Here is a 16791-nt window from a genome sequence, read left to right as displayed (position 1 = left end):
TTAGATTGTGAAGGGAAGGGGGTGGGGAAAAGGGCGCCTATTCAAGTAACTGTGGAAATGAGTGGAATCTGTAAAACTAAAGGTAAAATAAATTGTACATAAGTATTATATAGACTTTACAGAAAAGCAAGGGAGGAAACTAGAATGATCTGTGTAATAATGGATTGGAGTTGGAGACATGAGTATTAACTCATGTTTGGTTTATACAGATGGAAATGGTTACATATGGAATTCTTTACAGATGTTAATATGTCTACATACACAGGTTAGTGCACACTAATGTTTATTTCTTTCCTCTCTCAGCTGAGAGAATCCAGAAACACTGATATCCCAGTAGCAGCCAGAAAACCTAGCGCCCAGATCTTTGTTTTTTCATACCACTCTCCAACCAAGGGAACCAGAGCTCCATGGAGAAGTGACTAATTCTAGGCTTGGGGCAGGTGATGTATAAGATAAATAAGGAGATACTCACACACACACACACACACACACACACACACACACACACACACATAGTAAAAACTGAACCCCATGAAAATGAGGATATGCCAAAGGGATACAGGAGCCAACTGAAAGAGTGCCCAATGGCCGAAGCTAGAACAATTTGAGCCACAACAAGTAGTATATTGGATCATGATCCAAAGAATAACATTAGTATCCATAGTCCATATTGATAGACATAAATTAGTGAACAAACAAGTGGTTGTGTGTGCCATGTGTTCAGTCACTCAGTCGTGTCCGACTCTGCGATCCCAGGGCCTGCAGCCCACCAGTCTCTGTCCATGGGATTTCCCAGAGAAGAATACTGGAGTGGGTTGCCATTTCCCACTCCAGGGGATCTTCCCAACCCAGGGACTGAACCTTCGTCTCCTGTATTGACAGGCAGGTTCTTTAACACCACGTCACCTGGCGTGCTGCAGTTCATGGGGTCACAGAGAGTCTGACATGACTAGGCCTTGGTGACTGAACAACAACGAACCTGGGAAGCCCCAGATAAATGGGAGAGAAGTAAAAAAATCTCTGGGGCATAAGAAATCCAAAATCAATGTAATCACCCTCAAGCAGGTGAAGTATAACTTCTCACTCTTAAGGGTGCCTTATACACAGGACTTCCTGCAGAAAAGTGCCGTATAGAAAGGAGGGGAAAAGAGTAATTTCAGTGGGGAAACCTAATATACACTACCTCAGCAACATGATCAAGGTCAACATCAACAGAGGTGAGTCATTTTGACATGTGCTGTGATGGGATGTGATGGGAATGGCACTTCACCTTTTCGGATCTTCTTCCTCAAAACCTGTGTGTGTGTGTGTGTGTGTGTGTGTGTGTATGTGTGCGTGTGTGTGTGTGCGCGCGCACGCGCGTGTGCTAGTCACTCAGATATGTCCAACTTTTTGCACCCCCATGGACTGTAGCCCGCCAGGCTCTTCTGTCCATGGGGATTCTCCAGGCAAGAATACTGGGGTAGATTGCCATTCTCTTCTCCAGGGGATTTTCCTGACCCAGGGATCAAACCCAAGTCTCCTGCATTGCAGGCAGATTCTTTACTGTTTGAACTACAAAACCCATAAGCCCAGTCTAATCATGAAGAAAACATCAGACAAATCACAGCTGAGAAATGTTCTGTAAAACACCTGACTCCTCAAAATTTCCAAAGTTATCAAAAACAAGGAAATCTAAGAAATTGTTATAGCCAAGAAGAGCCTCAGAATACCTGGTAACTAAATGTAGTGTCCAGGATGGCGTCCTGAAACCAAAAAGAGGATGTTAGGGGAAAGACTGAGGAACTCTAAAATGAAGCATGGATTTTAATTATCAATGAGTGTTAGTTGCTCAGTCGTGTCTTACTCTTTGGACACCATGGACCGTAGCCCACCAGGCTCCTCTGTCCATGGGGATTCTCTGGGCAAGAATACTGGAAGGGGTAGCCATTCCCTTCTCCAGCAGATCTTCGCTGACTCAGGGATGAAACCTGGGTCTCCTACATTGCAGGGGGATTCTTTACCTTCTGAGCCACCAGGGAAGCCCTTTCCTCATTGGTTCACTAATTATAACAAATACTGATGTAAGATCATATTTAATCTTACATAACATAACAGGGGAAACAGTGGGTGGGGTATATGAAAACTCTCTTTGGAGTTTCTCTGTAAACCTAAGACTGTCCTAAAAAATAAAGCTTATTAAAATAAAATGCATTTTAAAAAATGGACCACTATCTGTTTCCCCAGATTCTTCACTGGAGTGGGGAAGCTTTGTGGAGCTCAGAGCTGGCCATCCTAGAGAAACAGATGAAACTTTGGGTCAGCAGGCAGGTCTGAAAGCTCCAGTCAGGACACTGCCCCTTCCCCATTGGGCAGGGCTAGCGTGCCTGCAGACCCAGAAAGTATTCCCCACATGTGACTTGGCGTCTGTGGTCTCAGGTGCATGGGGCCGGACCTGACAGCTTTGGGCTGGGCTCTTCCTTGCTGCCCTCGCCCCAGCACCGCTAGTTTCCTTGCCTGGCCTCCTGGAGTCCTTGGTTCTAACTCCCCCAGCTCTGCTAAGGGTTGTCTAGGAAAGTGCAGGCTCCCCACCCTGCCCGGCAAAGCCTAGTCCTGAGAAGCGCAGAGGTTAGGCACTCCTGGTGAAAAAAGAAGGAAAAGGGGGTGTTTTCTGTATCCCCAGTTGAGAGGAAGTGCTCTTCACTCTCCCTGGCACATTCAGAGGGAGGGAGCTGAGTAGCCAGTGTTTCAGACACCCGCCAGAAAAGTGCTGGGATTTGCAGAAAAGCAGGGTCTCCCAGGCCTGGTCTGGGAGAGCAGGGATGGCAGTGGCGGGAGTTTCAGCTTCAGGACTAAGCTTAGGAATATCCAAGGAACTTGAAGATTCCCCACATTTTTGTGGCCAGGAAACTACGATGAATTTCAGCTCGGAGGCGTGTGCTGCCAGAGAGCGGTTTTGGCGAGGTGGCCAGTGCGCTCTGGAAAGCTGAGGACTGGCAGGAAATGGGGCTCTCTGGAGAGAGGAAAGTTAGGAGCCAGAACCCTACAGCTTACTAGGAGGGGCCACAGGGAGGGATAGCAATAGCCTGGAGCTGGCGTCGCCACCTCCACTGAGTGCCCAAAGCCCAGGGTGAGGAGTCAGGGCAAAGCCTCCGGTTTCAGCTCCGGCTGCGCCCTGCCCTCTCCAGCTTTACGCATGGGCTTGTCTCGTCTGCTGGCCCCATGAGGAAGGCAGGGGAACTCCAGCCGCTTCACCTGAGGACTGGTCTTTTCCCACAGCTTCAGGGCTTTATACCAGGGGCCCCCGAGGGCAGTAGAAGCCAGTGGTTTGGGCTCTATAACAGGGCGAGGGACAATCAGGAATGGCCACGGCTGGCCTGGAGAGGGGCGCACAGTCGGGCTGGCGGGTGGCAAGACCTCTGAGTTAATGTATAATTGTGAGCAGATGGCGGGGGCTGGCAGCAGCCTGGGGCTTGGGCCCAGCTAATGAGGGACAATTAGCCCCAAGCCCGGTGGGGGCAGCTGAGAGAGTCAGACAGTGAAGGCAGATATTTGCTCCTCAAACAGTCTGGCGCTTTGGGCAGAGGGCTGAGTGGCTGAGCCTTTGGGCTGGCTAGGCTCCCCTTCCTCTCTTTTCCCTCCCACCATCACCTCTGGGTCGAAAGCCTCTGTTTGTTCAGACCCAAGGGTGTGTTGTAAAGGCGGGGGTAGAGGGTAGTTTATGGGGGAAATCACTGCCTCCACCATCTGCCAGGTCTTGTCCCTGCTCCTCCTGACACCCCTCTCTCCACCCGCACACAGCTGTCCATGGGAATAGTGGGTCCGGACATGGAGCCTTTGGTCCCCAGATGCAGGGGCAAATAAAGGGGAAGAGAGAAGGCAGGAAAAGAGGACTGCGATCAGGGGTACCACATGCCTTCCTCCTCTCACCCAGGCGTGGCTGAGTATTGGGACCAACAGCCCCAGCTGCCCTGGGAGTGAACTGGCTCTATAGCCACGAGGGCACCTGCTGTCCTGCCCCTGGTGCTGAAACTACCTGCTGCAGTCTGCCCAGAGCTCTGGACTAGCCTGAGGAGGCTGGAAAAGGAGGGGAGTAAGTATCAGGGTAAGGGAGAAAACCCACTTCTGTGATACTTTTGGCTCTGTCTTGAGAATGAGTTCCCAACCCTAGGATCAACCATGACATCCATGCCCCTGTCCCCCCAGAACCAAAGCATTTACCAGTGAAACCTAGTCTTAGATCTCCACACCCTGCTTACTTCCAGCCTGACTTCTGAGAGGGTCTCTCAGAATCCAAAGTATGGGATGGACCCGAAGAGCTTTCCATGCTGCCTCCTTCACAAGAGATCTGCCCATGCGGGAGGTGGCAGCAGAGCTTCCATGCGCTGGGGACTTTGTCTCCTTTCCAGCTGCTGGGCCTTCCACCCCAACAATGATCCGGGCACCCTGTGGTGTCCACGGTGGGAACAGGAGTGTCATTCATAATTTAGAGTCTAAAACCACCATATCCTTAGTGGAATGGAGCCTGATAAGTCTAGAAATGGATAGATACCCCACCTGCAACCTAACTCCCCTCAGAGGCTTATTCCCTCCATCAACCCTGTTGACAGTGTTTTGAATCCCGGGGTCCCCCAGTTTCTAAGCAAGACTCATCCTGGGCATCACCTCCGTCAAGGAGCCAACTGGAAGTTTGGTTAGGACACTCGGGCAGAACTGGTGCCATGTGACACTCTTTTCTACACATACCTCATTCTCTGAGAGATTCATGGGCCAACGTGGCCAGTATTTAGGTGTTGGTCTATGTACCCATTTATCTTTTCAACCAACACAGGACTCAGGAGTTGACTCAGAACCCAAAAGTGCATTCTGGGTGGGAGGCTGTGCCTGTGGTTCTGGAAGTCACGTTTGGGCTTCTGAGCATCTGAAGACTTGTAGACAGTCTGAAATTCCCCCATCTTCCTTATTCCTCATTCAGTTCAGGAGTGCTGGCCCCTGAGTGGGTTTGCTCAGGGGCTGGGCGCCCTGGGTGAGACTGGCTCTGGCCCTGCTTCAGGCTGGCAGGTGGGGGCAACATGGGCTCCGAGGACTTCCAGTGAAAGGACACAGTGGGTCATTGGCTGTGGTTCGCCCTGACTCAGGGCCAGCGTCAGTCAGCCCCATGCACACTTCCCTCCTCCTCTCTCCTCTGCTCATGGCCTGTGACATCACTGGCTGCTCCCAGAAGGCTGCCCTCTGCTCCCGATCACCGGGCTCTCTGTAGCTCTGGACCCCCTGGCAGGACTGAAGCAGAAACAGAGAGGAGACTGTTACCAGGACCAGACCAGCACCCTCCCTGGAGACTGCAGGGGTCTCAGGAGCCCGGATCAGGAGCCTGAGACTCCTGAAGCGTTGAAGCTCTCACCTCAGTGCCTCCACACAGGTAGCTCACCTCCGGCTCATTGTCTGCTCTGCCTTCCAGGCTGGCTCCATGTCTTTGTGTGGCCAAGCCAACCTCTCCCCTCCTTTGTCTCTGCAGCCACCTCTTCCTGCCCCTTCAGCCCCCTCTCCTGCTCTCCCATCTTGTAAGGACCGGTTCTCTCCTCAGACAAGTCAATATGAATGTTGGAAATGTGTGGTGCAGTGACTGGGAATGGGTTACTATTTTGAGTTGGGGGGATTTTAGGTTTGGATATCGAACCTGAGCCCCCACAGCTCCTCTTGAGCCCTAGTCACTGAGCGGGGTACAGAGTCCTTTCAAGGATTCAGGGCTTGGCTGATTTTCTGAGCTTTTGACACAGCCCTTTAAGTTCCCGGACTGACTTTCTTTTCTCCGTTGCATTCATGGTGGCAGGGGTGGAGGCAGAGAAAGAGAGCCTCAGGATTAGAAGCTGGAAATGTCAGCTTCTGAGGAGGGACTGGCTTCTAAACATCCCTGAACTAAAATTACTCCCTGGGTAGCCTCTTATTTGCGAGAACCCCAATTTGTCCCTCGGTTTTCTGTCTGGAGAAACCTCTGCCTGCCTTCCTGACTCTTGGAGAGATGAGAGCTTGTAGGGGAACGTGTCTCTCTCTGTCTAGAGAGGAGTGAGTGAAAGCTGTCTCCGTCCCTGAGTTCCTCAGGTCCCTCCTGAGCTCATTGTCTTCTCCCCAGCACCAGTCTCCTCTTCCTGGCTGCTCTGTGATCTCTTGGAGAGCAAAAGCCTTGTCCTTTTCCATTTTACCCCCTTCATCCTGAACAACCAGCTGTGTACTCATGATTAATACCATGTTCAGTAAATAATTGCAGATTAGTTAACTAAGTTGAGATGGTTATTACAGGAAAGATCCAAGCATAAGCTATTCTCTGGGGTGACCCCCAGACCTGCCAGGGGTCCAGGCATGAAAGCAGGTGGCTTCAACTGCCATATCTAGCTGTTAGAAGCAAGACAGACATGGTGGCTCATGACCTTTGTCCCTAGCTGCCCAGAGACTCTCTCATGCTCACCTTGGCATCTGTGCAGCTCAGAGACAGCCCTCTCCTGCTTCTCCCTCCCTCCCTTCAACATCCTTTCAGTAAATGGTAATTCAAGGAATGAGTGGCCCTGGAGAGCTGACCTCTGAGAGTATGAGATCTAGAACTCTCCAGAGTTAACAGGAAACAACAACCCCAGTGGGTTAGAAGGTGTCAAGAGAGGTGTCTTCTGGGAGACTTCAGGCTTGCTTATCTCTACTTCCAGTGGGTGGGGCCTGAGCTTCAGTGCCTGGGGGTAGAGCTGAGCCCTGGTGTCTCCTCAGACCTTCCTGGTGAGCATAAAACACAGAGCAAGACCCTCCCATGAGGTGCTCTGAAGGAAGCTTTCTGGCTGGTGGTTTGGAGAACATAACCTGCATAAGACTGCTGGCAGAACCTTGAATGTGGTTTCCAGCCCTGGACCAGGGTGATGGGGATCTGTGGTCCCTGGTGCTCTCCCTGGCTGGGCAGACCCTCCTGAGCTTAGGAGGCGGGACTCTTGCCCCAAGTGTATCACCTCCTGGGGGCTGATAAGGCTTTTGAGGGATCTTAGCTCCTCGACCAGGGATCCAACCTGCACACCGGAAGTGCTGCGTCTTAACCACTGGACTGCGAGGGAAGTCCCCTAGCTCTGTGATGTTTTAATTCAAAGGTTTAGTAAAATGAATTTGAATCTTTGTAACCAATCTACCGGCAAATTTTAGAAACCTTATCCTCTATCACAAAACCCTGTCCCAAGATCATTCCAAGCAAGAGATTCCACCCAAAGACCCCTGGATTATTGTAGGCTCAGCCCCAAGAACAAAGAAGGACCTCCCAGGAGAAACTCCCCTCCCTACTCTTCCCAGTGCCTGTCCTTTGAGAGGAAGCTCAGCCTGGAGCATGCCACAGGATGGTAAGACACCCGAGAGAAGCTGGAAGGACAGGGTAGCAAAAGGAGGGCAGAAATGGCTCAAGGTTCTGCTTCCATCCATGTGGTTTCATGTGCCCTTGGCCAGCGTTGTAAGGGTGCTCAGTCCAGACAGTCTCTCTGTTCCACCCTGTGTCCGTAAGCTCAGGAGGGCCAGTGCCTATGGCCAAGGAGCAAAGATTCACCCATGAGCCAGCTCCCAGAGAAAGTGGCATGTGTGGGGGACCCTGTGAGCAGAAGAGGGCCCATCCCTTGGGGAGAGGATTTTCTCTATGGTGGGAAGGCAGGCTGGAGGGGTAACCCTCTCCCAGGAGGGTCATCCTGGCCACAGGTGGACCGGAGAGAGGGGAGCTGCTGGGTTGGATGCCTCTTTCTCCCTCCTAGGGATCAGTAGTGTGAACCAGCTAGGGGGGCTCTTTGTGAATGGTCGGCCCCTGCCCCTGGATACCCGGCAACAGATTGTGCGGCTAGCTGTCAGCGGGATGCGGCCCTGTGACATCTCCCGGAGCCTCAAGGTAGGATGCTGGGCTCTTCACCCAGTGATGGGGACAAGAAGCGGGGAGAGGAGGCCCTTTAAGGCAAGTCCGGAGCTGGTGCAGACTGGGAGGGCCTTTGGGCTTGGGCTGCTCCCCTGAGGGCTGGGATAGGGAGCTTCAGACTTCTGAACATGGGGCTGGACTCCACTCTGTGGCTTTGTAGCTTCCTCTGTCCCAGGGACACTCCTCCTCTGGCCATTACGCCTTACCTGTCTCTGCCTCTCACCTGATGCAGGTATCTAATGGCTGTGTGAGCAAGATCCTAGGCCGTTACTATCGCACAGGTGTCTTGGAGCCCAAGGGGATTGGGGGAAGCAAGCCACGCTTGGCCACGCCGCCAGTGGTGGCACGAATCGCCCAGCTCAAGGGGGAGTGCCCGGCCCTCTTCGCCTGGGAGATCCAACGCCAGCTCTGTGCAGAGGGGCTTTGCACCCAGGACAAGACTCCCAGTGTAAGTGCCCTCCCCTCCCCAGAACCAGAACTGGAGCCGCAGACAGGCTGTCTGGGGAGGCAGAAGTAGATTCCTGCTTACTTGGCAGTGGGGCCTCCGAGGCTGGGGGCAGGGCTCCTGGGCTCTCTTCTGACCCAGAAGTTTCTCTTCTGAAAAGTGGTGAGACAGGTGAGATGAAGAAAGTATGGGGAGTGAGAGGAGGCTGCCCTTGGAAGTAAGGTGTTGGCTGGGACAGAGAGAGAGAGAGGATGTTGGGGAAACATCTTTAGGTAGCACCCCCGGCTCTGTGCACCGTCTTCCTACTCAAGACCCCACATCCTCAGGTCTCCTCCATCAACCGAGTCCTGCGGGCATTGCAGGAGGACCGGAGACCTCCCTGGATACATCTCAGGTTGCCAGGTGGGTCTTGGAGCTGCCTCCGGGGATGATCAGAGCTACACATAAGCATCTTACAGTTCTCACATTCCTTTCTTGTTCTTTCTTGCATCACCTTCACCATAAGACAACTGAGAGGGCCTGGCAGGGGGTCTTATTCTCTCCTGGCAGGAGAGGATGGAGGCTCAGAGGAAGGGAAGTGACTTACCCAAGGTCACTAGCTAGGTGTTGGCAGGTCCTGGAACAGAGACCAGCTCCCTAGGCCCCTAGGTTCACAGGATCTGTTGAGGAGGAGGCAGGACTGGGGCTTCCACATCTTCTCCCTGCCTCGATCACAGCCTCTCAGACCACTTTTGATATGCGGCGGTGGTCACACAAGCCTGGACCAAACCTTGCAGCTGTCTCCCTCCAAATACTAAGCATGCGCCCACAACGGTATGGAGTGTGCACCTCACCCAGTGCCCCTGCAGCAACCCCCGAGTCCTGGTGGATGTCCCAGCAGCGCGGTTCCTCTCTTTAGCCACACTGCCCCGGCCCCACAGCCCTGGAGGAGTCGCTGTTGCAAACCCGCTCCCGCTCCTGTCTCCCTTTGCAGCCGGTTTGGGTCCAATTCCTCGAACTCCGCCTAGTGACTCTGAGGCTCCCCGGGGTCCCCACCCAGGAACTGGCCACCGGAATCGGACGATCTTTTCCCCAGGCCAAGCTGAGGCGCTGGAGAAAGGTGCCGGGGCTGGGTGGATGTGGGCCATGGCTGAGCGCTGGAGGCTGCAGGTGGCCCTGCCTCCAGGAGGAGGCAGTTCAGGGTTGTGCCAGGCGGGGTAGGAGTTGGGAGGGGGTGTTGCTGAGGGGGAGGCAGGCCTTGTCCCGCTCCCTGTGCCCTTGCTGTGTGAGCCTCCATCTCTGCAGAATTCCAGCGTGGGCAGTACCCTGATTCAGTGGCCCGTGGGAAACTGGCTGCAGCCACCTGTCTGCCCGAGGACACGGTGAGGGTGAGTGAGTCCTGCTGCACAGCATGCACAGGCCCCAGGGGCAGAGAGTCTGGGCCAGGCAGGCTTTGGGAGAAGGGGGTGGGAAGGTGGAGACCGGCTTGTTTGGAGCAGAAATGAGACAAGCCCCTCCATGTTCCCCTGCTGCTGATTGCTCTCGCCTCCTCCCTCTCCACGCCTTGGTGCTGAGGAAGGGGTCAGAGAGCAAAGGCCAGAGCAGGAAGCGGGGAGGTCGAGTCTGGGGAAGGGTCTGCTCTCTGAGTCCAGGTCAGGAACACGTGGGTGAGAACGGTAGGTGCTGGGCCCTGGAGCGCACAGTCTGCTGCATGGTTCTGCCCTCCCTCAGATCTGGTTTTCCAACCGAAGGGCCAAATGGCGCCGACAAGAGAAGCTCAAATGGGAGATGCAGTTTCCAGGTGATTTCTCAGCCCATACATCCACTCATCCATCCACTCACCTTTCTCTTACTTACTTCTTTCTTCCCTTTCCTTCCTTCCATCCATTCATATTTCCCTTCCTTCCTTCCCTTCCATTCGTCCATCTATCCATCCATCCACTCACCTTTCCCTTCCTTCCCTCCATCCATTCACCCACCTATCTTTCCATCCATTCATCCATCCACCTATCTTTCCTTCCATCTCTCCAGCCACTGAACATTTACTTGGCACATCCCACGCATCAGATCTTGTATTGGATGCTGGACACACATAATCCTTGCTCTTCAGGGCTGCACAGCCCCTGATTTATCATCCCTGGAAATTAATCCTTATTCCCCAGTCTTTTAAAACCCCGCTTTGGGGAGGAGGCAGTTTAGGGCTGTAGCATCCACCCCCTTCCACCCCTGCCAGAAGTCATTGCCTTTCCTAAAACTTCCCCTGCCTCTCACCACCACCCCCTGCTTCTCAGACCCTTGTTCCTCCTGCTGAGTGGATTCTCCCTTACCTTGTAGGTGGTTCCCGAGGTCTGACTGTACCACGTGCCTCCCCAGGAATCTTCTCTGCACAGGTATCCAGGAGGAGGGGGAGTTTGTGAACCGGGAAGGCTCTTCCCATTCGCAGTGGAGGCCTGAGCTAGAATTCTCGGTGCCCCTGGCCCCCACAGTGCATGCTTCCAGGAAGCGCCATCCTCCTAGTGTACGGTGTGAATGGCTCCCCCTGAAGTTGTTCAAGATACAGCCTGGGGGCAGGGGTCCTGGTCGTGCAAAACAGGAGGTGTCGCTGGCAGCTGAGGGCTTCCTCTTGCTTTCCAAGCAGTCCACGGCAGTCCTACCTACCCTGGAATCCATGGGTCCCTCCAGCTATCCACTGTGCTGGGGGACAGCATCTGAGGGGTGTCTGAGTGACACCCCACCACAAGCCTGTCTCCAGTCCTGCTGGGGTAAGAATCCGTGCCAGGCCGCACTCCGGCAGGGTGTGGGGAGGGCAAACCAACTCCTTGACCCACCAGAAGGCCTGATCTCCAGTCGGGGTTATCAGTGGAACCTCAATACAGCTTTCCTCATTCCTTGCATGGCCCACAGAGTTGGGGAGACTAGCACCCCTGAGTGTATACTACCATTGATGGCTGTAGCAGGAAGACGGGGCGGGATTGGGATCTGAGTGTATATATCCAGGGTAAAGAGCCAACATCTGCTTCTCTCCCCATCAGTGACTTGGAGGGCTGGGGTGCCAACAACAAGCCCAATCTCAAAGTCTCTTCATCCCTGCAGGCTACCTGCCCCCCACAGCTGAGCTCCCTGGACTCTGTCCTGCTTTGCCATCCTTGCCCTTCCTTCCTCTGCCCCCATCGCCAGTCTTGGTGCCCATCAGGCCTTGCACTGGCCTGGCTCCCCACTGTGAGGTCTGGGATGAGGAAGGAGGCTCAGTGTGGAAAGGAGATGTGGTGGGGAGGATATGACCCCACCTGTCCAAGCGGAGCACTGCCCCTCCTCCATCCTGTGTCTCCTCCTTGTCTGCGGAACTTGCCCCTCTTGTGTGTCACCTGAGTGGAGAGGCTGTGCCCACCCACATGTCTCATTGGCCTTACGAGTCTTCCAGTTGGCAGTAATAAAAACATTTTTAAAACTGGCAGTAGTTCTGTTGTCCATCGTGTTTTTAAAGTGAGTACTCATAATCCCATCCCTATATTTAACAATTATAAACAGTTTGCCCTCTGTCTATCTAAATATCTATCTATGAAAATGTGTCTCTAGCTAGCTATCATCTGATATATTTATGTGTTTATAATCTATGAATCTAGCTACTGTCTATCCATCCAATCTATCAAATCTCTGTATGTATGTATGTATGTATCTGCACATGTATGTATAGGTATCTGCCTTGGTGTTTTGGTGCTCATATACCCACACATATGCACACGTGCAGATACTGACAGCACCTCATGGCCTGGGATGGCCATGAGTCACCCCTGAGTCCTCCAGCATGCATCTCCAAAAAATAAGGGAAGTTTTCTTATATAACCACAACACCATGACCACATCTAATAATTCCTTAATCTAAGAGACATATGAACTCCTTAACTGCATATGTATTTTCTGCACAGCTGCAAATGGAGCGGAAATGCCCTTTTTATATTCTGCTCCCCCCTTTATATGAGCTCCTGGAGCATGTTTGCCTGCTTCTTCTTTTCTGTAAGTTCCAAATCGTCTCAATTTTGTCTCCCTAGAGAGAAATCTCCAGGCTCCTCCTGAGAAACCTAGGGATGTAAGAAAAGAGAGGGACACGGAGGAAAGTGATGGAGGGGATATTTGGAGTGAGGGGTGGGCTCATCTCTCCAAATTCTTTCGATTTTGAAGAGATGGGGATGGAATGATGATGGTGCAAAGTGAGGGTCAGGACAGAGTTTATTTACTTCCATCTGCGACGGGTACTGGTCCTGAAGTTATCCTTCAATAAGTCTCTTTATCATCAAATACTCTAGAGCTGTGCTGCCAGTAAAAGTAGCCACCAACCACATGTGGCTACTAAAGTGATTAAAATGAAACAAAATGAAGAATTCAGCTCCTCACTCACGCCGTGTGCACGCTCAGTCGCTTCCAGGAAGCGCCATCCTCCTGGTGTACTGTGTGAATGGCTCCCCCTGAAGTTGTTCAAGATGCAGCCTGGGGGCAGGGGTCCTGGTCGTGCAAAACAGGAGGTGTCGCTGGCAGCTGAGGGCTTCCTTGGGCCATGCAAGGGATAAGGAAAGCTGTATTGAGGTTCCACTGATAACCCCGACTGCTGTATCTGACTCTTTGGGACCCTATGGACTGTAGCCCACCAGGCTCCTCTGTCCATGGGATTCTCCAGGCAAGAGCACTGGAGCGGGTTGCCATGCCCTCCTCCAGGGGATCTTCTGGACCCAGGGACTGAACCTGAGTCTTCTGCATCTCCTGCATTAGCAGGTGGATTCTTTACCCACTAAATCACCTGGGAAGTAGTCACGTGTGCCTGTGGCTACTGTGTTGGACAATAAATGTTATAGAACATTTCCATCAGCACAGAGAGCTCCCTGTGCCAGCACAGTTCTACCATGAAATTCCAAGGATAACAGAGCATGACCTGCCTCTGCTCTGCTTCTCTCCTCTCAAGCTGGGGCCCCACTGGACAGACGGCCCAGGGAGATGGGCAAGGTTTTGTGAGGTGACAGATTGTGCCATTCACTTCAGTGACCAAACTGACCTCAGCAACGGAAGCAGCTGGCAGCTGAAGCCCCATGGCTGAGCACATTCAAGCTGAGGATGGCCACTTGTGGGGAGCATAAAAGCATGCATGCACATCTGTGTGTGTGTGTGTGCATGTGTGCATGTGCATGCATGTGCCCCTGGGCACATACATTCCTGTGTGTCTGACTACATGTATTAGGGAAGGCTGAAGAAGAGATTCTGTGTTAAATGACTCCCAAAGTCTTATCTCTGAAGACTGTATTCCACACATCTCTGGCCTATTCTTAACATTTTCTAGGAAAGGAGATACCCTGGTCCTTAGTGTTTGCAACCTTCTCTTATTGCATTAAAATGTTTACAAAATTCTTTCATATTTCTTGAGGAAAAACATACTTACAGAAACTTGACATCACTTTCCTCTACCCAAGCAGAAACTCTCAGATTCTGGTTTCAGCTTCTCTTCTCAATAAACTTAAAAGCCAGGCCCTCGTTGTGGGATGATGCAGTAGGGCTCAGGCTTTGAGAGTGTTTGAGAAGCTGTCTGGATGCTGCTTTATATAATACTGAGTTAGCAATGAGGTCAGATTATTCCCTTTTCCACTCCCTTTCAATTCTGATTGCATCAAAGAGAAAATTTTCATTTTGGTTCTACTCTGTAGCCCCTCTGTAACACTTGTTAATCTTTTTTTTTTTTTTTAAACAGAGGGACAGGGAGCTTCAGGCTCTGAACCTTGGTCAAGGAGGGGAAATCTAACTAAAATGTATGGCATCACTTTGGTTTCATTGTATTTTTTTTTTTTTTTTGTCTTCAGTATATTCGTTTTTATGGTCACTTTCTACTCATGGCTTCCTTGATAGCTCAGTTGGTAAAGAATCCACCTGCAATGCAGGAGACCTCAGTTCGATTCCTGGGTTGGGAAGATCCACTGGAGAAGGGATAGGCTACCCACTCCAGTATTCTTGGACTTCCCTGTGGCTCAGCTGGTAAAGAATCCGCCTGCAATGTAGGAGACCTGGGTTCAATCCCTGGGTTGGGAACTTCCCCTGGAGAAGGGAAAGGCTACCCACTCCAGTATTCTGGCCTGGAGAATTCCATGGACTGTAAAGTCATGGGGTCGCAAAGAGTTGGACACAACTGAGCAACTTGCACTTCACTTCTGCTCATGGCAAGTGATTCTGGCCTTCCATTTTATGATAGTGATTAAAATATCCCTTTCTAAATTAATGTACTTAAGAGCCTGTGTCAAGAAAGGCATTAATGGGGCAGATGATATGCCACTAAGGGCCAAGGTTATGAAGACAGTGCAAGAAAGACACCCATTTTGGAAGCTCTGTTTTGATGGAAAGACTCCTGGGCATCAGGGTCTACTCTAATTGAAGAATTGCATCAGAAGTCCCAGTCATGGGCAAATCACTTCAGCTCCCTGTAAACGGTGGGCAGTGATGGAGAAAATACATTTTGCATCCTACTGACTGGATCAAAAGGAAATGATATGGTGGGACGGTTGGCCAGCTGTGGAGGGAGAGTGGGCTATGTATGCATAAACTGTCATTATGACTACCTTGTACCTATAGGATTAATAATCCTTCCTTTGTCCTAAACCAGAAGGACATCTAGTCATATCTTGGCTGTGACTCCTTATTCCTCATGGGATCTCTGGGAATGTCTAGTGCTTCTGGAGGGGATGGAGAGAATCGGCAGAAGAATAGGGTACCATCTGGTCTCCCCTCTTCTGGACACCACTTGGAGTGGCCTGGAGCCTCAGTTGCCACCCTCATTCACACCTCTGCTCTCAAGCCAGATGCACACCAGGGTCTTGGGGGTGGCCGTTGGTGATGTATTTTTGCTCGAAACAGGTGTTTTGCTAAACTGGGTAGGAAAAGTTGTGTTACAGATATTCTTCTCATGGATCTTGACTCTGGGGCTCCTGTTTGGTTTAGTGTAGTAGTTTCTCCTGGAAGATTTGGATTTCGGTAGGTGGCATCCTGTTGACCTGGGGAGGAAAGAGGAAACAGAAACCTTCAGTTGGTCATTTGCTGATTTCTACCATTTAGGAAAAAACCTGGTGAGACCCAGTGGGAAGAGAGAAGATAAAGTCATTTGTTCCTTTCTTGAGGAAGGGCCACAGGGACAGAGGAGAGGTTAGTTTATAGGAAAGAGCAGTAGAAGTGATTTTGAAAAATGCAATGAATGGTGCAAAATACCACCAGAATTTACAGGGAGACTAGAACCAACAGGTTAGACTTCCTAAGAATTCAAACTGACTTGAGGAAGACATCTGATGGCGTGAGGGTGTGCAAGGCACCAAGCTGTTTACTAAGCATTTCACTGTCATCAGCTCATGTAACCTAATAATCCCACGAGAGTCACACTATATTCCCATTCCACCTCAAGAAACAGACTTTGAGAAGTTCATTGGCCCAAGGTCAAACAACCAGTTTTCTAATAAGCATCAAATTAGAACCCAGCTCTGAGTCCAGAAATGAACACTTAACCACTTTGATGGAATGTCTACTAGAATGTCAGGCCTGGGAAGAGAAATCTAGTGCAATCCAAAGCCTTCATGGAATAGATAAGGAAACGACTTAGTGGGATTTCCTTTTGTTTTCCAGTTTGCCACAATTAAAGGGTTTATGTAGAAAATCAATAAAAGATGAAGGAAAAGAGTGAATGAATATGGGATCTCTATCTAGAGGCATACAGTCACTGACCCCTCAGACCACCCTATGAAGCAGACATTATCCCTATTTTACAGATAAGGAAACCAAGGCTTAGAAATGTTAGAGCAATTTCCCTGGGGTTACAAAGCTAGTAAGGACCACGCCTTGCTGGTTTTGGTTCCAGGTCTATATAATATTAAAACTGAATCTCTACAACACCCTCCTGACTTCCCAAGCCAGGAAAGAGAGGATGATTGTGAAGGGACAGGGCTAAGAGGAGTGAGGTACCCTGAAGAGTTAGGAGCAGGGAAAGCTGGAATGGAGGCAGCAGCTTAGAAAAGTGGACTTACGGTGGAGAAGAGATCAGGTAGGGATGGGCCTGGTGGCTGGGGAGCCCTTTGCACTGCAGGCTCTTGGTGGAAAACCTGCCACACAATTGTGCCAGTAATTATGGTAATTACTAAGGAGCAAGCTAGGACCAATCTAGACAGCATATTAAAAAGCAGAGACATCACTTTGCCAACAAAGGTCCATCTAGTCAAGGCTATGGTTTTTCCAGTAGTCATGTATGGATGTGAGAGTTGGACTATAAAGAAAGCTGAGCACTAAAGAATTAATGCTTTTGAACTATGATGTTGGAGAAGACTCTTGAGAGGCCCTTGGACTGCAAGGAGATCCAACCAGTCCATCCGAAAGGAGATCAGTCCTGGGTGCTCATTGGAAGGATGATGTTGAAGCTGAAACTCCAATACTTTGACCACCTGATGCAAAGAGATGACTC

At 51.1% G+C, this 16791-nt stretch overlaps 1 protein-coding gene across 1 annotated transcript; it reads left to right on the top strand.

The window, feature by feature from the left end:
• The first annotated feature begins 1192 nt into the window (after nt 1–1192).
• Nucleotides 1193–15939, top strand: PAX4 (paired box 4). Its single transcript, XM_068972422.1, is given in 12 exon segments — nt 1193–1217; nt 7743–7873; nt 8130–8345; nt 8669–8744; nt 9316–9441; nt 9627–9709; nt 10053–10122; nt 10656–10711; nt 10957–11087; nt 11420–11486; nt 11488–11540; nt 15909–15939. Coding segments are annotated over 12 exon segments (1065 nt in total).
• Nucleotides 15940–16791: the final 852 nt, after the last annotated feature.

This window comes from Capricornis sumatraensis, chromosome 5, assembly GCF_032405125.1.
Source record: "Capricornis sumatraensis isolate serow.1 chromosome 5, serow.2, whole genome shotgun sequence".
In the NCBI taxonomy this organism is placed as follows: Eukaryota; Metazoa; Chordata; class Mammalia; order Artiodactyla; family Bovidae; genus Capricornis; species Capricornis sumatraensis.
The sequence above is the reverse complement of the archived record's forward strand: the minus strand, read 5'-3'. Positions and strand labels throughout refer to the sequence as shown.